Source organism: Rhinolophus hipposideros, assembly GCF_964194185.1.
Source record: "Rhinolophus hipposideros genome assembly, chromosome: 11".
Lineage (NCBI taxonomy): Eukaryota > Metazoa > Chordata > Mammalia > Chiroptera > Rhinolophidae > Rhinolophus > Rhinolophus hipposideros.
This window is the reverse complement of record NC_138057.1, coordinates 36,209,101-36,234,363: the sequence shown is the minus strand read 5'-3', so window position 1 is coordinate 36,234,363 and position 25,263 is coordinate 36,209,101. Positions and strand designations below refer to the sequence as shown.

The 25,263-nt window shown below is 45.9% G+C and overlaps 1 protein-coding gene across 4 annotated transcripts in view; it reads left to right on the top strand.

The window, feature by feature from the left end:
• APBA1 (amyloid beta precursor protein binding family A member 1) overlaps positions 1-25,263 on the top strand; it is a 188,004-nt gene that overhangs the window by 151,835 nt on the left and 10,906 nt on the right. For 3 of the 4 annotated variants that reach the window (XM_081067513.1, XM_081067512.1, XM_081067514.1), the window contains exons 4-10: positions 1,503-1,542; positions 4,822-4,967; positions 14,441-14,473; positions 15,484-15,570; positions 16,197-16,382; positions 20,177-20,356; positions 22,660-22,872. In XM_081067513.1, coding sequence (XP_080923639.1) covers positions 1,503-1,542; positions 4,822-4,967; positions 14,441-14,473; positions 15,484-15,570; positions 16,197-16,382; positions 20,177-20,356; positions 22,660-22,872 — 885 coding nt within the window. The remainder of the gene's footprint in view (positions 1-1,502; positions 1,543-4,821; positions 4,968-14,440; positions 14,474-15,483; positions 15,571-16,196; positions 16,383-20,176; positions 20,357-22,659; positions 22,873-25,263) is intronic. The other variant, XM_081067515.1, reaches the window with a different exon arrangement.

Here is a 25,263-nt window from a genome sequence, read left to right as displayed (position 1 = left end):
TACTGCACAATGTGTTGTGTGATTAGTTTGAATTCTTGTCATTTTCCCGAATTGAGTTAGATTCCTAAAATTAGATGTCTTCAACTGCCTCCAATTTTTCACATAACAATTAACACTACTGTTTTTTAGAATGTTGTGCAAGTATTGACTAATTTATCATCCCTTTGCTATCCCCATCTTCCAAGTAAAGAACACTGTATAAACTATTATGATCGTTTCCCATGACCTCTCAGCCCTCATGCAGGGCTCTTCACCCTTCCAGTCCACCAGGCTTTTCAGAGTATACCCTCGATTCAAGTCAACCTGCTAAGCAGCTGTGCTGTACTAGATACCCTTCTTCTAAAAATGATGAAATGATCCCCTGACTCCTGGTAGATTCTTAGCAATGAAAATCTTTAAGCCTTCTGAGGATAACCATTGGCCATGCAATCCCTACTTTTTGCCCATTTTGGAGACTTTTGTCTTTGACATTAGCTCTTCACTCTCCTGTAAGGCTCACATCACCCTGCCCCAGACAGATCAGCTGTAAATTCCATTACTCCTAATCTTAGTTCCACTCAGAGTTATCTCCAGGGCATTCACTGGTAAAAGGAACCAAATGGAAAGTATTGCTTCTCTGAGAGCCAGCACTGGACTGCCATCCAATCAGGTTCTAGAAGGGTTCTAGTTGATCATATCCATTTCCAATGGTGCTGTTGGAAAACTGACCTTTGCTCCAAGGTGTTACTTAATATAAGAAATACCAGGGTTTTTAATTTACTCCTTTGTTTGTTGTGTCCTTATTTTGAAATACCGTGTTTTCCCTGAAAAGAAGACCTAACCAGAAAATAAGCCCTAGCATGATTTTTCAGGATGGCATCCCCTGAACATAAGCCCTAATGTGTCTTTTGGCACAAAAATTAATATATAAGACCTGGTATTATTTTGGGGGAAACACGGTAGCACATGGTAATAAAATACATAATGGAATTTTTAAACTAAAATAAATCAGTAATAAATGAAAGGAAGAGATAAAAACTCTAGCAAACATTTTTTGCACAATGAGAGATCACCGCAAGCAAAGACCTAAAGTGCAATGAAATTCTCGAAGGAAATTCTTAATTTCAACATATAATGATATTCTTGGTGCTTTTGTTAATTAGCAGTTTTTCACTTAGAAACCCAGATTCTTAAAAATAGAAATTGAGCCCTTTGTATTGCTATTGCAGATTATGAATTTTGGTCTGGGGGTATTTTTTAAGCTGACAGATATTTCTCTTGTTGTGGAATGTAAGATTTTCAGATTATCTAATATATGAATGGATGGTTCTGGGCTTTGGGTAACATTTTAATAAAAAATGTACATGTTTATTTACACTTGACTTTTTGTAACCAGAAATGGTTGCCAACAGCTTAATATCTGCCATTAGTAGTGTATTATTTTTCATGTTGCATGGATGGTTGTGTTAATGCATTTTTCATCATGCTTTGCCCTTTCTGAAATCTCTTTGTCTTAATTACAGTCAAGAAAAAGCTTGGCTTCATTCCCAACCTACGTTGAAGGTAAGAGCTGAGAAGGAAATAGTGAGTACTGAGTCATTCATGAATCTTTTAGCATTTGGGGTGTTTGAAGCACGGGGCTGGAAGACTTCAGTGGAGAAGAAATGCCAGAGTCACTTAATTCACAGTCTTAACAGTCTTAGAATCTTAGACAAGAAGAACAATAGCTGTAAGCCTCTCAAAGAGCCTCCTCCCTGCCTTTGCTGATTCTGTCCATGAGAACCTGAGGCTGGGTGGGGGACTTTTTCCCCCTGCTTAGTCATGGTCATGTTGGATCTGAAGCCCAAGTCTCTCCACCTGCTGTCCCGTACACCTCTTATATCTATCAAGCACTATTTAAGTGGGAATGAGCTCTAACTAACGGAGAAATTTTGGACTTCTTCCCTTAAAAGAAGAAGAGAAAAAGACCTTTCCAATGACTCCCGTCTCTTGCTCTCTTGCTTGGAAGAGCTAGTAATAGTAACATTTATCAGCTCTTACTCTTTGCCAGGTACTGTTCTAAGCACCTTCCATGTAATCACTAACTGAATCCTCACATCCATCTTGTTATTTTTCCCCATGTTAAGCATGAGAGGACTGAGGCATCGAAGGGTGAGCAGCTTTCCCAAGATCGCACATAGCAAGTGGCAGAGCCAGGCAGTGCCCCGGCCGTCTGACTCCACAGCCCTCTCTGTATTCAGTGCAAGGCTGCCACACGCGGTTGTGCAGGTTATCACGGCGCAAGGATACCCAGACACTAGTGGGGCCAAAACTCAGCCCAAGCTAGGCACCCTAGGCTGAGGTCAGGCCACACAAATGGAGCACCTATTTCTCATTCACACAAAGGCACTCCCTAGCTAGCGGTAACACTGATCCTCTACCAGGAGGGTAGGCTAGATTGTTATTTCCTTGAAGGAGGATTTTTCTGGAGGCCAAGGCATCAAGTTGAGGCCATGTCTGGCCTTTGTATCCTGTGAGTAAACAGTCGGTGTGTTCCGCTGCCTGGGAATGAGTTATCAGGATTCCTTCGGGCCTGAAGCCCAGGACAAGCTCCAAGGTTTGGTTCACTTACTCGGGTTTTTTTCTTGAGTAACCTATAAATTATTTTCACCATTTTTGCGAATTTCCAGAATTCCATGAGAGCACCTCAGGGAGTTTTCAGAAGATTGGAAACTCCGTTCTTCCTATCCCGTGGTTTAGGCTCAGCATTAACACAAGGATGACGATACAGTGTGTGGGTTTGTTCACCTGCAGGGCAACACAAAGGCATCACTGAAAAGAAGAACTCAATTCTTTGACTTAAGACCATTGTAACTTTATTTTTAACTTTTTTCATAATATACTAACATCTGAGCCTAAAAAGAACTTAGGACATTAGGGCACTTTTTTTTCAGGGTATGATAAAGTGACAGTGACATTTGAATATAATCAATTTCCCTGGAGGATAAAGGACATAAGATTATATCTTGAATGTACAGTTTGTTTGGGTCCAATATTTCTGTCTCTGGGCTGCTTGATATTTACACAGTCATTTAAATGTTACTTGGATTGCTCTTAAACAAATCTGCGTATCCACACTTATTGCAGGTGAAGAGGGCCTCTTTTCAGTGAGTAGAGCTAAATCAGAGATGAACACATGATATCGGAAGTCATGTAGAGAGGTGGTTGATTTTTATGTTTCTTTGAACTTTTTTTTTATTTTCACAAAATAAATGGAACATTTTTAAAAGTTGCTATCCCAGGTGAGGTCTTTTCTCAGTACCTGGTTGGCAAAAATGATGTTTAAGTAACATTGTACATCATCACAGGAATTTCTAATAGAAGAATGATAATCTTTTACTTTTTAGACAGCATAGTGTGGGTCCAAACTTGTCCATATGTTGTTTTATTAGACTAGTGCTTCCCTGCTGTACAACTAAACTATGTATTGTAAATAACCTGAATCCTTGTCACATCTATGAAAGTTTCAGAGCAGGAAGCATGTGGCTGTTGAGAAGAAAGTAAATTGCTGGTATGTAGTGGAGGCAGGTGTGACTCAGTGTTTGTCCAGAAGTCGTTCCCCGGAAAGATCGAGAATAAGACAAATAACAGGTTTCCTTATTTCATTACCACACAGATGTTTTGTGAAGGCCTTTCCTAAAACATTGTTAATTTCTTTGTTTCAACCACCATCTTGGTTTTAGGGGAAAAAATGAATAGATTTTATTTTAAATCTGTATCCTGGTAAGTAGTTTATCATGGGACGTGAGTATTTAAGCTCAAGGTGAGCTTCATGTTTAAGGATAAGAATTAAAACCATTTCAGATTAGCTCTCCAGGAGGAAAAAGCAGATGATTCCACTTCAAGGTATCTAATTTAAGACCCTGAAGTTTTTTAACTGTGGGTTAACATGTATATTTTAGTCTCCCCAAATACGGCACCCAAGCCAAAGAAGACATGTGTTTTCATGGCAGAATTAGAATACCATTCTTAAGGCGTGTGTTGTAAAGTTATGTATTAGTCCCAGACATGTTTTAGTTTCAAGGAGAGTTTACAGGTGATTGTGGGTAGAATCAGATACCTTCCTTTTAAATAGTTAAAACTAAGGTTAGATTTAAAAGGCTGATCAATGATTTAAAATGCTGATTTTCCTTGGAATTGATCTGTATGTGGATGCAGGCTGGGAACTTTATAGTCTGTAAGTCAGCAAGGTTGGCAGGATGAGACCATGGCTTTGGGATACCATTATCTGTCTCCCAGACTGGGAGTCAGAGGCTCTTATGGGAATCCAGACATTCTGACACACATATCCCATTTTTTCTGAGTTATAAAATTTGTGTTCCCCATTGTGGATAAAATGGAGAGGGGGAGATATGAATGGGTGGCGAGTCAGGGAACTGCCTACCTCACCATTGGGCAGGCAAACATTTATTTGATACCCACTAGATGACAGATTCTGATGAGACACAAGAGAGCCAAAGATGACTAGGTATAGTCTCTGTCCCCAAAGAGCTCAGTCTAACAGGAGAAACAACATCCTTCATCACTGAATTGTATGTTTGGTATTTGCATAAATATTCCCATCATTTCTCACAGTAAATGGCATGGGTGAAGTAAGTCACTCTAAGAAAAAAACTCTTCCTTCTGTTTGAAGATGAAGGGTGAGTGAAGGCAGGCATACAGAGACTAGCAGGTTGACGCAGCCCTCAGGGGTCTTGGGTACTGGGCCCCCTGTGCCAATGGAGGAGAGGTATTATGCCAGGGGTTCGGCAACCCCCGCACTCTGGGTGGCTTCACTTACCACTGTGGCTCTGTATGTTACAGTTCCCGGACCGTGTGACCCCGAAGACTTAATCGATGGAATCATTTTTGCTGCCAATTACCTTGGCTCCACCCAGCTGCTCTCAGACAAAACTCCCTCCAAAAACGTGCGCATGATGCAGGCCCAGGAAGCTGTGAGCAGGATCAAGGTGAGAGGGCGTGTGTGCTCCATGGGGGTGGTAGGCAGAGGTGGGCACCTGAGCCGTCCATACTGATCACCCCACACCTCACGTATCTAGTCCCGAATGTACAGGAGAGTGGATTGGGATGACCTTGCAGGCATTGCTTATCCATGTGCTTGCTAACAGTTCTAAACAGCAAAAAGATTTCCAAAGTGTCCTGGGGTCCTTATGTATAAATACCAGATATTTCAGTTGTTCTTACTGGCCAGTCTTGAGAAAAAGTCCCTATGATCATAAACTCTGACAAGTTCACATAATGAATATCACTGTGCGTATTACGTCTCCAGTGTGAGAGGTGTCAGTCTTTCCATTGACAGCTGGCGTGGTTCAAACGAGGTCCCATGGCTTTCAGACAGGTTGATCCTGTTCAAGCTAAACTGAACTGGCTTGCTTCAAGTAAAACGAACCATTTGATCAGATCTAACTTGGCCAGTCTGAACAAGTCTGAGCAGGGCTAACCCAGTTTAAACTAGTTTGAGCTAGTCAACCTGTTCGAGTATGTTTTAAGATCTAGAAGGAGTGAGCCTGTTTGATCTAGGAAGAACCACTTTCATCTAGTTTAAATCATCTACAACTTGTTTGAACCAGCCAGAACTGGTTTGAGCCCATGGAAATGCAGTGGTCTAGAATCTTCATGAGGCCAATACCACCTAGAATTATGAACAAAAGCAGGACTACAGGGATACTTAAACTGCCATCATGTCATTCAAGTGTCATTAAGTGCCACCAGCACCCAGAACCATTGGGCAGCCACACTGGAACCATCGGGAGATTTGAAACCCAGAACCAGGTATTTTAGTCAAGTTAGAACAGGTTAGGATACTTCAGAATTGGTTTTATCCAGTCACCTGGTCAAAATCAATTCTTTCCCAATAAACCATTCCTTTTTTTGTATCTTGTCATTTACACATTCCCACGTGTCATCCTGGTGTTTGTGTAGCAATGTGGAATGAGAAAGCATGGGTAGGATGCAGTAATGGAGAGTTCTTAATCTCTCAATCAAGGAAAAAGTATTTTTTAAGCACTTAGGTGTTCCAGGTTGTGCAAGGCCTCGTGAAGGAGGGCAATGGCGATTTATGAAGTGAGATCCTTAACTTCCAAGTCAGCAGCACAAATGAGAAATGAATGAAGCCAGAGAATGTGTGGGTATCCCTGAAGAGGAGAGACGGGTGTCAGATAGTAAGTGCTGTAGGAGTGCAGGGAAGCCCTCGACAGGCGAGACAGCACCTGAGAGCTTGAAGGGAAGAGTGGCAGCAATTCACAGAGGTTCTGCAGAACAGAGGTGGTGCTTCAGGTGGCACTGCCCCATCTGAGCTGATTGCGGTGTTACTCCCATACCCGGGCTCTGCCATTGTGACGACTAGACAAGGTCAAACTTCCATTGATGCCATAATTATGACGGTTTTTGAGCCCAGTTATTCTGCAGTTTCTGAGGTGCTGTGTGAATGTCCCCAGGTCCCCTCTAATTGCTTCCTCATTCAACTTCCCTCCATGGCTCCTGCTGCTGGGGTCTCCAAGAGTCACTCACTGCTCCTACCACCTATCTATGCTTAGAGGAGGCAGTCCTCTCCCAAGCTCAGCACTGACCCTTCCCTTACTTATCCTTCATAGTATAGTAAACCAATGCTGCAACTTTTGAAAATACAACTGAAGTTTTAGGAATTGGGATGTATAAACCAGAGAGGAATGTACAACCACATCACAGGTAGCCCAATGGCAAGGTTACTGACAAGGGCCTACCAGTTTTTCCATGTGTCAGGGAGCCACTCCACCACGTCATCTGGGCTGCACAACTCTTGTTTATGTCTCAGAGACCCTGCAGCCACCAGGCCCACTTCTGTGGTGTTCATGTATTCTCCCAAAATTAGCCTCTTTCAGGATGATTGACAGTGAGAAGGTCCACTTCCTTCAAGGGAAGTCCCACCCCCTATCCACAGAGATGCATCTTACCCCGTGTTTCCCAACAGGACAGCTTCGTGAAAACATGTCAGCCTGCCCTTCACACCTACAGTGATGCTACTGGTAGGACGTCAGGTTCTTGTTGAGCTGCCCATCCAAGCTTGACCCAATTCCTTTTCACTGTCACCCCTTATCATAACGAGGTGATGTTAGTACTGCCAGGTCTTCCTACTGTCTTCTTCTTCATTTAGGGTCTCCCAGACACAGTGTTCAAAGCATGAACACAGAAACCTCTCTGAGAGAACAAGCTGTTTCTCAAGCACCAGCCCGTCTTATTTCATCCAGAGCAGTGAACTTCAAAAAAAAGCTCTTTGGGGTCATTGTTCTGACTCCTCGTGCCCCACAGTTACCAAACACAGTGTGTTATGATTGAGTTAAACTAGCATTTGTTAAGTAGAGCCCCGGGGTGCCCGATGATGAGCAAAAGACCACAAGAGGAATTAAGATAGAGAAGTTGCTACTCACAGGTCCTGGGGAAGTCCTAGAGCGTCCACCTGGGGAGGTCAAGGCAGGGTGTAGGCAGAGAGAGACGCAGGGCCTGGGCACCTGCCTTTAGTGGGGTCCATGGGGAGAGTGCTTTGGGGTTCCTGATCTAAGGCCAGATTGGTCAGTTCAAACCAAAGCAGATCTGGGATTTGGTAAGCTCCATAGGGGTCGCATAGGAGGAGACTGTTGCTCACAAGGGCTGCTGGGAAGTCACATCAGGAGCTTACATGTGTTTGTGACTCTGGCTGTAATCCAGGACATGCATTTGCATGAGGGGCTAGTGTCAGTTTAAGGTCCCCACAGGCTGCTTGGCCATTACTGAGGCCATTACTGCGGCAGCAAAATCATGGAGTAGCTTAGCTAAGCTCTCAACATAGCATGTAGTTCCCCAGGGTAATGGTGCCGTCAGCTTCCCCGGGGTCGATGGGAATGCAAAGACCTGGCATGCCTCACTCACTGCTTGTGGGACAGGGAGGGACGTCCAAAGGGGTATTTGAAAATGGGTAGGGGGCACTTTTGGTTGCCACAGTGTCTGGGGGCATTTTTACTGGCATTAGTAGGTCAGAGCCAGGGACGCTTAACACGCTGTAGTGTGCAGGATAGAGACACGCGCCAAACATAAATCTCCTCCAGAATTCCGGAGCGCCCCTCCCCCAGCACCCCTGTTAAGGAATACTCCCAAGGCCCATTGAGGTGGATCTTCCAGAACAAAGCAACAGTCCGCCCTCAAAAGAGTACTGAAGACCCCTGAGACCAAACACTGCATGTTGCTTTGAGATGAGTTTTTCCTAGGTTCTGTCCGTCAGGTTTCAGACGTATTAAAGCTCAGGTTTCATTCTGGGCACCTTGTTTCCTGGCCTGCTGACTGGCAGAGTTGCTCTGTCTTTCCACTGTGACACGTATGTCGTATTGGCCAGGAGGGGAGAGCAGGTCCATGACCTGAACAGAAAGCACTGCTCAGGGTAGACGACGGCATCTTGTGCCAGATCCCACTCCGTGTGCCGTCAACTGCGAGCAGGACTCGTCTTACTGCTTTCCGCTTCGTTGCACTTCATAGACAGTGTCTTTTACAAACTGAAGGCGGGACCCTTCACCGCAGCTCACTTTATTGAGACACTCGCTTTATTACAGTGGTCTGGAACTGAACCCACAGTAACTCCAAGGTATGCCTGTATATCTTCTGCTTTCCACAGTGGTATCCGAGAGTGCTGTTTTCCCTTCTTCAAAGTCCAGCTCCCTAGTAGGAAACCAGAAAGTTTACTTTGAAGCTCCATAGGGTTGGTGTCCACAAGTTCCACTGTTCATTTAAACAGAACATTTGATGGCTTTGTTCAACAGAATAAGCAGGAGAGGGGCTGTCTGATTATAAATCCATGTTAGACCTGCCCAGAGCAGTATAGGCATCTGGAAGACATCGTATGTTTATTTTTACCAAAGATTACTCTCGTGTAAGGAATTCGGTATGGAGCGGTAAGATTAAACGGTTACATTTCATTTATAAGCCTCATTTTACAGTGTGCTTCTCTGCATCTGAAGGAACTGTTGTCTGTCATTAGATATTTCCTACCTGTGTTCCTTTTACATTCATTTAAATGCCCATCGGAGCGCTGGCCTTTACACCCAGCCTGAAACTATTTCAGATTCTTAGTGGAGACAGCTATGTTCAGACCCGTGGTTTATTCCCACACCTGTTAGAAAGTTACTCAGCAGCATCACAGAGACTTCATCACCTGCAGAGGGAACCAGGGGGCTGAGAGCATTTCTCCAAGGGGAGCGGGCACTGTGGTGCCCCCGTGTGCCTAAGAGACCTTTCTCTATTGGAACTAGTACCCCCGTGTGCCTAGGAGACCTTTCTCTAAGGGAGGAGAGGCCATGCGTTTTCCTAAAGAGAGACTGCCCTTTCAGGAAAGAATTTTTCTAGGCCGTCTCTAGAGAGATGCAGAGCAGAATGTGGCTACAGACTTTATAGTGTCCACCCAGGAAGGAAGGGGAAAAGCTGTAGGGATTCTATTTGGGAAATCCTTTTAGCAATATCCTCACCAAAAACTGATGAGTAATTTCTGCCTGGGTGCTCTTACCAACACAAAGGCCGAGGAATTTCCTCCTTTCCTTTCAGGTACCTTCTTCCTCCCTCACTCCCTGCTGGGGTTTCATTTTGCCACTCTCTTTCCTCCAGCTACATTCTCTGACCCCACGGAGGCAATGCATGAGGTGAGACCTACCTCACTGTGGGTCCAGCCATGGTGTTTGTGGTCCTTAGGCTCTGAATAAACGCTGAACCTGAAGCCTTGGTTTCCATTTTAAAACAGTCTTTAATTTCTCTTCTGTTCATTAATTATGGCATCAGTCACTCACAGAGCACCAACTGTATACTAGAATTGAATATTGATGTTGGATTTACACTTAGAGTTGTAAAAATTATGATTTTTTTCATTTAGCAAAGAATTTACGGATGTAGTTGCCAAATGAGGAGAGAATTGGGAGTTGTGGTTTGGCCACATTAGTAGGTATTTTCTACTTAATGTGAGATAAAAACGAAGGAAATTTGGCTCAAAAAGCAAACTGTTCTTAGACCCCTGTTATCGGCATCTTAGGAGCTAAAAATTCACCAAGATCTAATCCTTGACCTTGAAAACGTGCAGTCTGATAAGAGAGTCAAGAAGAGCATTGAGGTAACAATAATACAAGGCAGGCTGAGGAATCGGAAATTAAAAGGCTTTTCCATCTACCAAAATACAACGAATACGGTGTGTCTGAATGCAATAGCAGAATTAGAAGACATCTGCCATTTTTTTGAAAACCTTTTTTATCATCTTTGGACCCTTCTAATGTATTCTTTCTGCCTTTGTTGTTCACCATTATTGAGAAGAAATAATATCCTTCCAGGAAGTTCCCGTATATCTAAGGAATGCATTAGAGCGGTGGTTCTCAAAGTGGGATCCCTGGGGTCCCAGCAGCAACATCTCCTGGGGACTTGTTAGAAATGCAGATTCTCAGGCCCCACCCCATTCAAACTCCTGGGGGTAGGAACCAGGAATGTGTGCTTTCATAAGCCCTTCAGGAGAGTCTGATGTACCCTACAATTTGGGAGCCACTGCCGTAGAGAAGGGTGGACCACCCGGCGTTGTGTTGCATCTGTTCTCCAACTTGGCTCTGTGGCTTTCCAGTCAAGCCAAGCACTTCTCACTGACAGGGTTCCGCTGGCAAAGAAGCGGAAGAAACACTGCAAAACGTATCTCCTTTCTGAATAATTGCCATGTATGTTTGCCTATGAAAGATGCTGGGAAGTCCTGTGCTAAGGAGATTTCATTCACTTTAATCAGAAGCTCCCCTAGTTATTTGGACCGAGAATGCATTATCCCTGTGTGATGCCTGTTACAGTCTGGTTGCTAGGAGTCTCTGGAACACGTTCTAGGAGAAACTTCTGGAGAGAGTTTTGCCCTTCACACTGTCAGTATCTAAAGTACCTAGGGGGAGAGGGGGAGAGAGGGAGAGAGGGAGGGAGGGAGGGAGGGAGGGAGGGAGAGAGGGAGAGAGAGAGAGAGAGAATGAGAATCATGCCTGAACCCTGTCTAAAGAAGCAAACTTGGAGGCAGAGCCGCTAGCTCACTTGTCTTCCTCTCTGCCCAGTATACCTCCATGCTTCAACTGGAAGATGGGGGGACCTGCTGAACCCTACCTGAGCTGTATTAACTATTTCATATCCATGCAGAGTGTGGTGTGTATGTCTCCATTTCGTCTACATTTGTGAAGCTCATCTAATTAGCTCACAAATGATGATTTGACATTTTTTGGTCCATACATTTTTGTAAGGATCACTCATGATCAAATATTCTTATATCTGTCTTTACTAGTATAGCACAAAAGATCAGATTTTTCCATTCTTTAATGGGAAGATTTTTCTCTTAGGTGTCAAAAATTAGAACTGAATTGTAAAATTAACAATTCTCCCAGTCGCTTTGTCTCAGCCATGTGATTTCTCGTCTGACGTGAAGGAGCTGTGGCTGATAGAAAGGACGGTGACACTTATAGCAGGCCTTTCACACACATTACCTCGTTTGTACCTCAAAATAGAGGGGGATGGGGTATCCTGGGAGGTAGGTATTAATAACCCCATTTTTCAGACAGAGAAGTTTAGACATAAAACACTTGCCCAGATCGCATAGCCAGCAGTTTGCCGTGTAGAGTGAGACTTCCAGGTTTGACTCTGTTTCTGCCATTTAACCACTGTGTGACCTTGGGCAAGTTCATTAGCCTCTCTGTGCCTCAGTTTCCTCTTCTGGAAGATGAGGATAATGTAGTGCCTACCTCACTGGGCTGTAAGCTTTTACACTGATAGACGTGAAACACTTAGAAGGATGCTGTCAGCTGGGGAAAGAAAAGTTAGAATAGTCAGGAGGGTCTCCAGCATAAATAACCTCAGTTAACACTTGATACGCATTGTGGATCAAGCAACTGGATGGCCAGTACCACAGTTTATGACCTTGCACATAGCACCCTGGATGATAAGCCGTAATCAATCCCATGAAACACGAGGATTTAAATGGATGTTGTCATTTCTTGCTTTAAGATGCATGCTGGTCTTATGGTTCTCACCTCTCTCTGCTACTCCAGGTTCTCATTCTGGCTGCGACCCCATCAGCATTTCTAATGTGGCGTCTAAATTTTTAATTGCAATTTGTTCCAGGGCACTTGAGTATCATGAGGGATTTACTTCTCTAAGTGAATAAAATACCTTGAACTTCATCAACATTATTTCAGAAAGCCTTTCATGAAACTCAATCTGCCTTTTTGGGTTGTCTCCTTTATCACCCATTCCAGTAAAAACAAAAAAACTAAAAACGTATTTGGGCATCCCACTGGTGGCAGATTTGTTTTCCTTTGAAAGGGCCCTTTCAGATCTCTGTTCCCTAGAGTGAAGAATTTTGACCAATAGCTGTTTGTTTTGGTATCAAAAACAATGGAAATTCTTATGTTACTGCCATATCATTTCATGTCATATCATTTCAGGAGGGGTGGTAGAAAACAGACAAATGTTAGGATCTCACAGCAGTCATCTATCGTAGGATTATAACTGGCACAGGTCAGAATTCCCCTGGCAGAAGTCTCTGATTCCACACAGGAAATCTGTGGTGTGACGTAACATCAGCATAGGGCCACTCCTCAGTGCAGAGATATTTCCACTGCCATGCACAGCATTAGGATAACACTTGCAGTTGCTGCCTTTGGACTTTTCCAGAGCGCGCTGTTCATGGTGACCACCATGAACAGTTACAGGGTGGCGTGTGGGAGTTGGGCTGCCCTAGTTTCCTGGGTGTACCACAGATGAGCTATTTGGTGTTTGGATGGTTGACTCATTCAGTTTCTCCACAATGAAGTAGTATAGACAACACATTTTAGTCATTAATAAAACAGAGATGTGCTGCTGAGGGCAAAAGAGGTTTTCTAGCAGGTGAGTACCAAGGAATGCACCTTCCTCCACCCCACCCCCATCACCACAGCAGTGTTCTGGTTTGCCCGTTGGCTCGCCATTATTCGTACGAGATCTGTGTGTATATAGCAAGCCTTACTAAAAGCCAAGACATTGGATCTTGGTGCAGGTGAATTATAATCACATAAGAGCAAACACAAATATAGTGCTTACAATATACCAGGCACTATTGTAAGAGCTTTGCATATAGTCATTTTTATCCTCAGAACAGCCCTATTGAGGTAGATGCTATTTTTATCTTCATTTGACAGATGAGTAAACTGAGGCACAGAGATGTTAAGTGGCTTGCTCCAAGTCATACAACTAGTTAGGTAGCAGAGCCAAGACTCAGTTTTAAACAATTCAGCCCCAGACTCTCTGCTTTTATCAACTACGTCTTATGAGAAAAGGGTACACTATACCCATTTCTAGTTAGGTCCAGGCTACATTAATATTATACAAATTTAAAGCAAGAAGGACTAAAGAGGTACAACAATAAAAGATCAGTTTCATAGGAAAACATAAATATCTTAAATATGTATGTACCTTATAGTTATAAAATGCGTGAAGCAAAGGTTGACAGAAGTCGACATGGACAAATCCACAGTAACAGCTGGAGATTTTAACACACGTCTCCCAATAAATATTAGAACAAGCAGACAAAAAAAAAATCAGGAACAGAAGATTTCAACAATACTCTTAACCAACATAATTGACTTAATTGACATTCGTAGAACGTCATCCCCAGCAACTGCAGAATGCATCTTGTAGGTCTACACAACACTGTCACCGAAGCCATCATCTTCTGGGCCATACAGCTAAAACTCAGCAAATTTCAAAGGATTGAAATCAGAGTATATTCTCTTGACCCAGTGAAATTAATTCAGAAATAAATACCAAGAAGATAACTAGAAAAACTCCAAATATATTAAAATTAAGAATACAGTTCTAAATAATCCAAAGTCCAAAGGAGAAATCATAGTGTAAATTAGAAAATGCTTTGAATGAAATGATAATTAAATTGCAACATATCAAAATTTGTGGGCTACATCTACTGCAGTGCTTGGAAGGAGATTCATAGTTTTAAATAAATATATCAGAAAAGAAAAACATTTGAAAATCCATCATTTAAGTTTTCATCTCAAGAAGCTAGGGAAAAAATCAGCAAATTCAGCCCAGAAAAAGTAGAACAAAATAAAGATATAGACTAAAATCAATGAATTAGAAAACAGGCATGCAATAAAGTCAACAGAACCAAAAGTTGGTTCTTTGAAAACATTGATTGCGGTTACGTATAAGAAGTGACTCAATCCATTTCTTTTCCTCCTACTGCCCCTGACACCTGCTAAATTCTGAGTTAGGAAATCCTTTGTTTATACAGTGGGATTTTTTTTTTTCAGTCCACCTCCCACAGAAATGCTTTTACCACTATCGGTATTAGTTTGTCAATTCCTTCTTTGACTTTGAGTCTCTGCAAATTCTTTTCTAACTGTTCTCCTGTCTCTGTTTGTTCCATGCTAAGCAGATGGCCCAGAAATTAGCCAAAAGCAGGAAGAAGGTGCAGTACAAATACTTCATCAGCTTGGTGTTCTGCCTGTTCTTTTCATTTATTTATGTTTTACCTTATTATTATTTCGTGTTTTTGTTTTCTGCATCCAGCAAGTTTTTTGTTCAGATTTCTTTTTGAACCGCCCCATAAGCCACCGTTTCTTAAAACTCAGTTGCCTAAAGTGGCTGTTTTCTGTTGCTCATGAGTCATTTCACTTCAGAGGAACGGCAGGGAGCAGATTGGAGATGCTAAATGAATCGTACAGTAGTGTGAAAGTTTCCACCATTCAGGAGCATTATTGTGGCAGGGACTTGGGTCTGTTCAATTATAGTCATGTTTGATTTGCGGATTTGTCAGATTGCTGGATGCAAAAAAGAAAACTCGCTAATAACCACACACGTGCGGAGTTAAGCCCTAAATGAACTAGACGGATGTGCTTTTTTGGTTGTGGAGCTTCTAGGTGCTTATGAGCTACCCATGGGATGTTGAGACATTGGGGCTCTTTCTTAATGGGGTGGTTTCAGGGCAGTGCTTCTGTGTTGCTGTGTGGGTGTGTGAACATGAAGACCTCTTACCAGAACTGCATCCAAATGACTTTGTTTGCACCTGCTATAAGCATTGTTCCCCATCCCCTGAGCAGGGGCAGATTCTGACTTCGCCAGGGTCCTGGGGTATCAGTCAGTGCCCTGTTTCCTCAGTCTTCTGGGCTCTGAAATCTTTGCAGAAAGGGCCATTCACGATCCTTGGTTGTAGAACCAAATCGACGGCAGTGAGTGACTGCTTCTAGAGGGGAAGAAGCAAAGGGGACCCTGCATTTCCCCTGTAACATGGAGATGCTCCCTCTCGTCCGTGTGTCCATCCTCTGTGTGGTGACTTCAGCTTTGACGACCTAATTCTGGAGTCTGCCTTGCTGTTCTGGTGACTGAGTCTCAGTGCCTCTGTGTGTGAGCTCGCCTTGCTCCCATGCACGCGCGTCCGAGGAATGTGCTAAGCTTTCCTCGGTGCATTTTTCTTCTCAGGCTCCTGAAGGCGAATCTCAGCCAATGACCGAAGTGGACCTCTTCATTTCTACGCAGAGAATCAAAGTGCTGAACGCTGACACACAGGTAGTAATTAGCTGGCTCCCACCGTTCCCCGGGGCGAAGCTTAGCAGCGTGGCAACTCAGAGACTGTACCCGGTCTGTAGGGCACCTGCCCCCAGACGCTGACTTCTGTACAAGCTAGAAGGTGGTGTCTGCAGTGCTTGCTGGGGTTGGTGGAGAGGGCCGGGCGGACCTTGAGACTCTTCTTAAAGGTCAAAGGAAAAAATAAACCATGGGTATTATTTGCTAATCATTCTCATAAGGTTTTATCAGAAAATTCACAAACTTGAACAGATTAGCCTTTCAAGAAATTTTGTTTAAAATCACACACACACGAAAACAAAATGCAGCCATCCTGTGTAGATTTTTTATCTTTTTTTTAGCTTCCCCACCAGAGATTCTACTGGTTGTAAAATGATTGAAACGTCTTTTCAGCTGCCACAGACCACGTCCTGGGTTATTATTAGCCTAGCGAATTGCCCCCAGGCCTGGGCGGGTGCCGGTAAATCTGCCAGCAGGGTGTTGGCAGGGCGCCCTGGAGCGCCCCCTACCTGTGGACCACACTTGGCTGGGCTGGGGGGGTGGCCGACTCTCTTAGGGGTCATGAGATGCTGCACTGGACTTCCCGTCCTCTCCCTCCCGCCCTCCAGGAGACAATGATGGACCACCCTCTGAGGACCATTTCCTACATCGCAGACATTGGGAACATTGTTGTGCTGATGGCCCGCAGGCGGATGCCGCGCTCCAACTCCCAGGAGAACGTGGAAGCCTCCCACCCATCCCAGGACGGAAAAAGGCAGTACAAGATGATCTGCCACGTCTTTGAGTCTGAGGACGTAAGGGTGGCTTTCCGTGAGCTCCCTCCCTTGACCTGAGCTGTCCCTGGGGGCCTAGATTCTATTTCTCAGAACCTGAATCATCGGGACACAGATATTTCTTGAGCACCTATTATGTGTCAGGCACTGTGCTAGTGCCAGGGATACAAGGCTGAGTAAAGCAGACAAAGCACTCATCATGAGGGTTGTAGGAAGACAGAAGATAAACGGATAGATAGATTTAATATAAAATTAGATAATGGGAAGTTTGATAAAGAAAAAATAAAACTAGGTCAGGGGATAGAGGGACAGGGGCTGTTTCAAAAAAAAGTCCTCTCTGAGGAGGCGAGATTTAAGCAGAGACCTGAATGAAGTCAGAGGAGAAAGAGCAAGGGCAAAAGCCCTGAGGCAGGGGCTCCTGTTATAGCTGAGGAAAGGCCAGGAGACCGGACTGCTGGAGAGCTTCAAGTGAGAGAAGAATGGGAGGAGTTCAGTCAGACCCTGGGGGCCTGTGCAGGACTCACCTGGGCCCTTGGGAGGGGCATTTGGGAGGACAGTTCTCCGGCTGTGCAGGACTGCCTTGGGGGCTACGGGAAAGTCAGAATCTCTGTCCCTATCCACCCACCCACCTATAGTCCTTAGGAAAACCAGCTGCTCCCCTTCTCCTAAAGCCAGTAATTCCTACCCCTCCCCCCTATCTCTCCAGGTGATGAAGTCAACAGAGGAAATTAGTTTATAACAGAGGGGAGCCATTCTTCCATTCAGCCTTCTTCCCCTCCCAGTTGTGCTTAGAACTGCTGGCGAGGCCACCTGCTTCAAGCTGCGTTAGCCCCTGAGCACCTCCTAGAGCGTGGCAGGCCTCAGAAGCTCCCCTTCCAGGCCAGGGCCACAGCCCCACCATGGTTTCGAACTGCAGAGCCCCGAGAAGGCCATGTCAGTGCCCCTGACGGTGCTAATTTTTCCTCCTGCGCAGTGGAATAAGCAGTGTTTCTCATACCAAGCAGGGAGCTCTTACTACTTAAGCTGCATGTGGTCGCCTTGGCTCCTTAAAAGAGGTCATTTTTCTCCAGGAGAGTGTTCATCTATCTAACTGCAGTATATTGCCTTCTTCCAACAAGTTAGGAGTCAGGGGCAAGCAGCTTTTCTCCGAGGAACTGGACCTGTCACAGCTGCAGCCTTGGAGAGGAGGTGATGCTTTCACTTCCTGCACCATCCTGTCCTGATCTGGTTCTCTAGAAAGCAGCCCCGGGACAAGGTCGCCGAGAAGGCAGAGAGCTTGCAGTGCCCCTCTTCACCATTCTCCCTACTGTGCCTTTCAAACTGAGGCCAAACTTGCAAACTGAGAGAACATGAGTTTTAGAAGGTTCTTGGAAAGTTTCAAAAGAGTTAAATTTAGAATCTTAAGCCTCATGTGTCCGGCAGGCCAATGAAAAGGTGGGATTAGCTCTGCTCACCAGGCCGGAGGCTCCCGGCATGCATATATGTACCGATGAGGACCGCTCTGCTACATTCTTCTGGCTTGAAGCTCCAAGAAGGGGTTTCTGTGCCTTGGGCTTCCTGTTGAGGAAGATGATGAAAGGAAAGAATGGAGAGCAAGATTAGGACCTGGGAATCTCACCCCTTGGCTTCCTAAGCAGAGGATGAAAGAAGGTCATTGGCTCCAGACCAGGGAGAGCTGGCTATGACGCCTGCCTGCTCGGGCCAGCTGTGTGGCCGCTTAGCTTCTGTAAGATGAGAGCCCCTGTCCCCCTCATCGGGCTGCTGTGTGACTGCTGCTGCGTGAACAGCGCAGCCTGTGCGTCAGCCACGTCAGCCGGCTGTGCGTGATGCTCAGCAAGGTCCCAGGCCTGTGTGTTTCGGGTGTCTGTCCACTGTGCCTCTGGTGGCTGAAGCAGGGTTTCACCTCCAGTTTGCAGCAGGATGCAGGTGGTGGTCCTTGATGTGACTTGTGGCACGTGAAGTCACCAGATGCTCAGAGTGAGAAAAATGTTTCTTTTCCCGCGGCCAGCCACACAGAAAGTCCTACTGTCACTGTTAATTGGCTGCTTTTAGCAAAAACTAGGGAAGGTAGGAAAAGAGGTTAGAATTGTGTCTTTCTAAAACATCACTCTAGAGATTTGGTTTGGTTTGGTTATTTTTCTACCCGTCTGAATTTCACAGAGAGGCAGTCCGGTGTGGTGGGCAGGGAGGGTGGGCTCTGCAATCAGTCTACCAGGATTCAGTCCCCCACCTCACCCTTTTCCCAGAGAATGGACAGTTAAACTTCTCAACACTTGCTTCCCGATCTGTCCAATGGGGACTATAAAACAGAGCCACAATTCCAAAGTCTAAAGAGCTCTGAGAAACAAAAGGGAGCTTTGTAGCCAATTTGCTGATAAACCTGCCCTGAACTGCCATGAGGCTATTTATAGGATTTGTCCAGCTTACCAGGAATCTTACACATTTTGCTGCAGGAATATTACTGTGTTTAGTGATAGGACACTTCCCCAGGCCCTAAAAGGGTTATTATACAATGTATGATACACGCATCCTGTTCCCTTTCTAAAATCCCAAATTTTCTGTATTGTGAGACAGACTCAAGAGCTTGTGGACCAGTCATGCTTTCATCAGTCATAGATTTAATGTGACGATTTTTGTGATGGTCCTTGTACAGCACGGAATGCAGTGTGGCTACATACGAAGTGCTTGGTGGCTACCCTGAGTCATAATGTTGATGAATTAATACAGGGAATGGTTATCAAAGCCCAGTGCAGCAGAAAGAACAGTGGAAGCAGAGTTCCCGTTCTGTGAGCTGTGTGACCTTGAGCAGGTTCCTTTGAGGTTCTGGACCGCAGTCTCCTCACCTAGAAAATGCAACATTGGACTAGATCAGAGTTCTCAACAAATATTTTATAAATGCCCCGTTGTCATCCCTACAGGAAATTCATAGATAATAAAACCTCCCCTTTTGAAAACATTTCTACAAACTAACCTAAGCATTGTCATAAATGTAACACAAAGGAGAAACCAAGGGAAGCAAGCTACAGTAACATTGTACTTTTACCACAATATGGAAATGCTGAGGCCTAAGCGTTCCGGAAGGAATAATGGAGTCATCAGGTGCTTACACCTACTTGATTAATAAGTTGGGATATGAGAACATAGCACTCGGCTGAATATTGTAAACACATTCTAGTTGACATTTTGAATTAAGGGCTAATTAAGATATTAGATAAGTAAGTAGGTAGGCAAACACAGGCGCACACACAGAATTACCCCACAGGACAGCAGATGTGCAGGCTGAGAGTGATGTAATTTACCCAGATACCACGAACAATTTTAATGCTGCTGATTTTGCCAAGTCATGAAGCTTGCTCCTGGTAAAGTGCTGGGTAATATGAAGTATCAGATTCTCTCAGTTTACACAGTAATTTTGTTCTTGGAACATTTGATGGGTGCAATTAAAGACTTTGTGTTTTTATACAGATTTGAGTTGAGTTCTGGACTCAGATAATTAGACCCAGGGGTTACATGTCCATCACTGTCCAGTGGGATATTTGAAAATTGTGTAAAATGTAGAATGACTCATCCCTGTGTAGGACCGTCCTTTTGCATGGCTGTAAGTCCAGCGTCTCTGAGTCCTGTCCACTGATTGCTGGTGGCTCCTTTATGGTTGTTGTCATAATCAAAACTGTCCCCGCTAATTTTGAAATGACCTCTGGCAGGCATTAGTGCTCCATGTAGGTCCATGGCCTGGCGTACCTACCGCTCGACAGTCCATCAGTAGGGCTGCCCTGCTGACCTCCATCTTTCCTCCCTCTCCGGCTGCTCTCTAGGCCCAGCTGATCGCACAGTCCATAGGGCAGGCCTTTAGCGTGGCGTACCAGGAATTCCTCAGGGCCAACGGCATTAACCCCGAAGACCTCAGCCAGAAGGAGTACAGCGATCTGCTCAATACCCAGGACATGTACAACGACGACCTGGTCCACTTCTCCAAGTCGGAAAACTGCAAAGACGTAAGTGCTTTCCTGAAGCTGCTCTCCGCGCTGGGACAGCTGGGTCGGGGCCCCCGGGAGCGCGGGGCGGGCATGGGGGCGTGAGGACTGGTGTGGCCGCGACATTGCTAAGGGCTCGGGCCACCTCTGGCTCCCCTTGCCTGAGGCTCTGTGATTCAAGACTGCAGTGCAGGGCCATCTCCAATGAGACGGCGTGTTCTCTGCCCCCGACAATCCTGAACTGAGTTTGGGGTGAGTTCCACTGGCAGACGGAACCTGCACTCCGCCCGTACCAAGCCCACAGTGTAGGGAAGGGCACAGAAAGCGTGACATGGTGGTGCTGATAGCAGCACTCGGAAAAGACTACGCTTGGCAAAATGGAACAAATCAGACAATAAGCACTTCATTCCTGCAGGATAGCTCCATTGTTTCAGACGCAGCTCTGTAGGCGTGTCTGGAAGAAAATGGGGCCATCCGAGCTGGCCTGGAAGCCTGGGTGTTCTTTGGAAAGTATAGGGGCATGCAGAGGGCTCGGCCAAAGTAACAGAAGCATGAAACTCAGGAATGGTCTGGGGAGCCATAAGTGTGGCAGTGTGGCTGGAGAAAGGGGCGCATGTGGAAGGGACAGGAAGACGCTAGCTAGCACGGAGTTCGGGTCAGAACTGGAAGGTTTAAAAGTCCAGCTGAGCAGCCAGGACTTTATCCAATCAGTAAGAAGTACCCTTATGAGAAAGTGATCTGTTAATCCACTGTATGTTAGGTGACTGGGTTCCTTAGAAGCAGAGCCAGAGACAGGGATTCTCATTGAAGGGACTCTGGGGGAGAATGCACTCAGAAGAAAGAGTGTGGGTGGCAGGGTAGTGGGGATTCTCCAGAGGAATGTGGCCTCACTGGAGATGAGCCTCATCCTGATCCACAGAGAAGCTCTGAGTGACAAGTCACAGGACAGACTTACCCCAAATTGGGCCAAGGATCTGGCAGGTTTTGTACCCTGTGCCAATCAGTTATTGACACCAAGGTTTGATGGGGGTTTATCAGTGTGCTCGGAGTGTCATAACAAAAGTACCACAGACTGGATAGCTTCAATGACAGAAATTCATTGTCTCCCAGTTCTGGAGGCTGGAAGTCCGAGATCAAGGTGTCACCAGAGTGGATTCCTTCTGAGGTCTGTGAGGGAAGCATCTGTTTCAGGCCTCTCTCCTTGGCTTGTAGATGACTCTTTTTCCTGTGTCTTCTTGTGGTCTTCCCTCTATGCATGTCTCTGTCCCAATTTCCCTTTCTTTAAGGACATTGGTCATATTGGATTAGAGCCCACCCTAATGACCTCATTTTAACTTGAATAGCTCTGCAAAGACCCTGTATCCAAATAAGGTTACATTCTGAGGCACAGGGCATTAGGACAACAACATAAATTTGAGTGAGAACACAATTCAACCCGTGACTGGGAGGGGGGCTGTCTCTCATTAGGCTAAAGGAAATTCTCCAGGGTAGGGACCAGCTGTGAGCTTCGGCAGCCAGAGGAAAGGGACACCACGCAGTGAAGGATCAAACCCCCACAGCCACCACTGCAGTGTGTGTTAGAGCATATGTGTATCTGTGAATAGGAATAAGTAAACGCACACATATTCTTTGTTGGATGCTTCCCGGAAGTGTCCTACCCCTTTGTGGTGTCTCTGCAAACCTTACCAGATGGCAGGTATCCAAAACTAACTCCCATCTCCTCTGCCCTGCCAGGGAAGACCACACAAAATTACACATGTCCAGAGTACGGTCTTCCTGTTTGCACTGCCAGCCTTTTGGTTGTGATAACTTGAGCATCTTTTTTTTTTTTTCTTTTTCCTAAGCTTTCTCCTTGCAGAGAAGTGTTTCTGTAACGGATATTTATTTATTTTTAACTAACTCTTACATGTTGGCGAGAACTTGCAAAGCACTGTGGAATAGGGGAACCAGTGTATAGACTCCAAAAGCTATTTCTGGAAACCGTAACTCTCCACCAAAGCTCCCACCTGCACAGTCTCTTCTCCTACCCCCACCCCCAGGGGACGATAGGAGAAAAAACAAACCATGGTGCCCTTCGTGGTTATATTGCCAAGTCAAGACTGCTTATATGGAACAAGAAATACAAAAAAAAAGTAGGGGCCTGTGTTACATCGCGTCTCACACACCCCAATGCCATGGAGTACCGAGACGACAGGACTCTTGGGTTGGAGTCTTCAGGGAACTGTGTCTTTCGGCCAGACAAGAAAAGTGGACATGCTTTGGTTTCTGTAGCTGCCCTGGATGGTTGCTGATTCCGGCTTTGTAAGCGTTTGTCTCCTTTTCAGGTCTTCATAGAGAAGCAGAAGGGAGAGATCCTAGGTGTGGTGATCGTGGAGTCCGGCTGGGGGTCCATCTTGCCGACCGTGATCATAGCCAGCATGATGCACGGTGGGCCTGCTGAGAAGTCAGGGAGGCTGAACATCGGGGACCAGATCATGTCCATCAATGGCACCAGCCTGGTGGGCCTGCCTCTGTCCACCTGCCAGAGCATTATTAAGGTACCTGGAAGTGGGGGGAAGTAACTTCTGTTGTGGCCCTGAAAGGACAGGAAGTGTGACTGTAGTCCAGTCGCTATGCACTTACTCTCACACCACGCCCGTCCCAGGCGTTACTAATCAGTCACAGCACTCGCCCACGAAGCCCAGAGTCGGCCTCAGCAGAATTTTTCTCAGCTCGGTAATCTGGACAGTCACCTGGGGCGGTGGTTCTTGAATCCTACCCCCACTGTCTGGAGACAGTGCAGCTTGTCACAACCAGGGAGGTGGAGGTGCTGCCGGCATCCGGTGGGTAGAGGCCAGGGATGCTGCCAAACAGCCTCCCGTGCACAGCCCCGCCCCACAGCAAAGGGTCCCCCAGCCCGAATGGCAGCCATGCTGAGGCTGAGAAAGCATGCCTTAGGGAGATAGAGTGCAGATGTGGGGGAGAGAACTCGTGAGAGGGGTGTCAGTGAGGGAGGGTTCTGGGGACTTGGCCTGGGTCTGGAAAGGTTTGGGGCAGAGGAGCAGGCAGAGGGGTACTCGGAGTGAAGGTGGGGCTGAGGCCTGGCAGGAATGTAGGACCTCCTGAGGACTGGCCAGGCGGCATGCGGGTGCCCGTGACACACCTGCCAGGCCGTGCCCAGCCCTGCACCGTCAGCGCCCCTCCTCATGGCAGAGCCCACAGATGAGGCGTGAGAGACTGAATGACGAATGACGTGCCCGGGACCCCGCTCCCAGCCCTGACAAACAACTCCAGGTCCCGCCGGCCGTCCTTCCTGCCTCTGCAGGAAGAAGGCGGATGAGGCATGCTGAGCCCACGGAGGGCACGTGGAGCCTCATCATGGGTGGGTCACACATACGGATGGAAGCAGGGCCCGCTCAGAGCACGGTCAGCACTGCCTGAGCAAGGTCCTAACGGAAAAAGGTTGTCTGCATGAGTCGCTGACCTCCAATGTCTGTAAAGGGAGCCTCTGTGGAAGCAGAAAATTAAAAGGCCAGGAGGTGGTGACAGAGATGTAGCTGGTGAGGATGGCGAGTGTGAAGAAAACCAGTGTGTCCGTGGCTTCCCTCAGCGGAGACGTACTGAGCGGGCAGGCCCCAGCTAGGACCAGCTGCCCTTCCTCTGTGCCCCGAGGCACCGCTTTGTGGAAGGGAAAAAGGGGGTTGGCCCAACCATGGTGCCTCTGGCTCCACTGATTTCAGCTAGAATGGCCAGCCCCAAATGAGGACAGTTAGTTGGGTTGTATCATTAGGTGGGTGCAAAAGTCATTGCGGTTTAAAAAGTTAAAAATAATTGCAGAACCCTCAATGACTTTTGCAGCAACTAATGTTTTTGTTTGAATTCTGTGTACAGCACACCCTCTCTGCCCACACCTGAGCAGGTACTCACACTGTCGCTCCCTCGCCACCTTGGGGCCCTTGCAGGAAATGTTCTGGGCTTCTTCATGGTTTCATTTCAGCATGGTTTGTTTCAGTGTTGTGTCAGTGCTCCTGGCGATGAATGTCACAAGCAACGCTCATCCAGATAAATTAGTGCTCTGCAGACTGATTTGAATCACCCAGGGGTCTTGTTAAAATGCAGGTTCTGGTTCAGCAGGTCTCGGGTAAGATTCTGCATTTTCAACAAGCTCCTGGGTGATGACATCACCAGTCAGGCTGTGCTTTGAGGACCCAGGGTCTAAAGCCACGTATTCTGAGTCTTGCCATTTTAATGCATGCTGACCTTTTTTCCCCCAGTAGTAGGAAATAGAATACACTGCTAGAATAGAGTTATAGGTATTGAATTGTGTTAACTGCTTTCTTCCCTAACTCTTATCTTTTCTGTCATAACTCCTAAACCATAATAATTGGCAGGCAAAGCATGCTAGCAGTCTGCCTGTTCAATTCCTCCATGGTCCTGCCCTCCTGATTTTTTTTTTTTCTTTCTTAAACTAGAGCACTGCTTCCCCTTCCTGTTCCCTGGGCTTATCCTGGTTCTGCTTCCCCGTTGCCATAGAGACCATTCTGGCTTCTCTCCCCTCCCTACTTCCCTACCCTTCCCCTCCCATCAGATTTCTTAATTTGCAGCACCATTCCACCGTTGTCATGGGGACAGAATGACCATTTATTTAATGGGCATCTCCAATAAAATGGTCGCTCAGAAATCCAAGCTAATGAGACCCAACGTAAAGCATTGATGAGGAGCAGCAGAGCAAATGCATGGTCTGGTTATTTCCAATTGCCATCTCTCCAAACCTCATCATGCAGCACATTTCCCCCATCTAGAAATTCTGTCGCGGAGGGACAAATCTGGCATCTTAAGTCACACAAAAGGAAGGGATCCATCAGAGCAACATGAACTTTTAGGTAACATTGAGAAAATAGTCATTTTCTTGTTTTTCAGTATGCTTTCTAAGCTTGCCCTGTACCTCA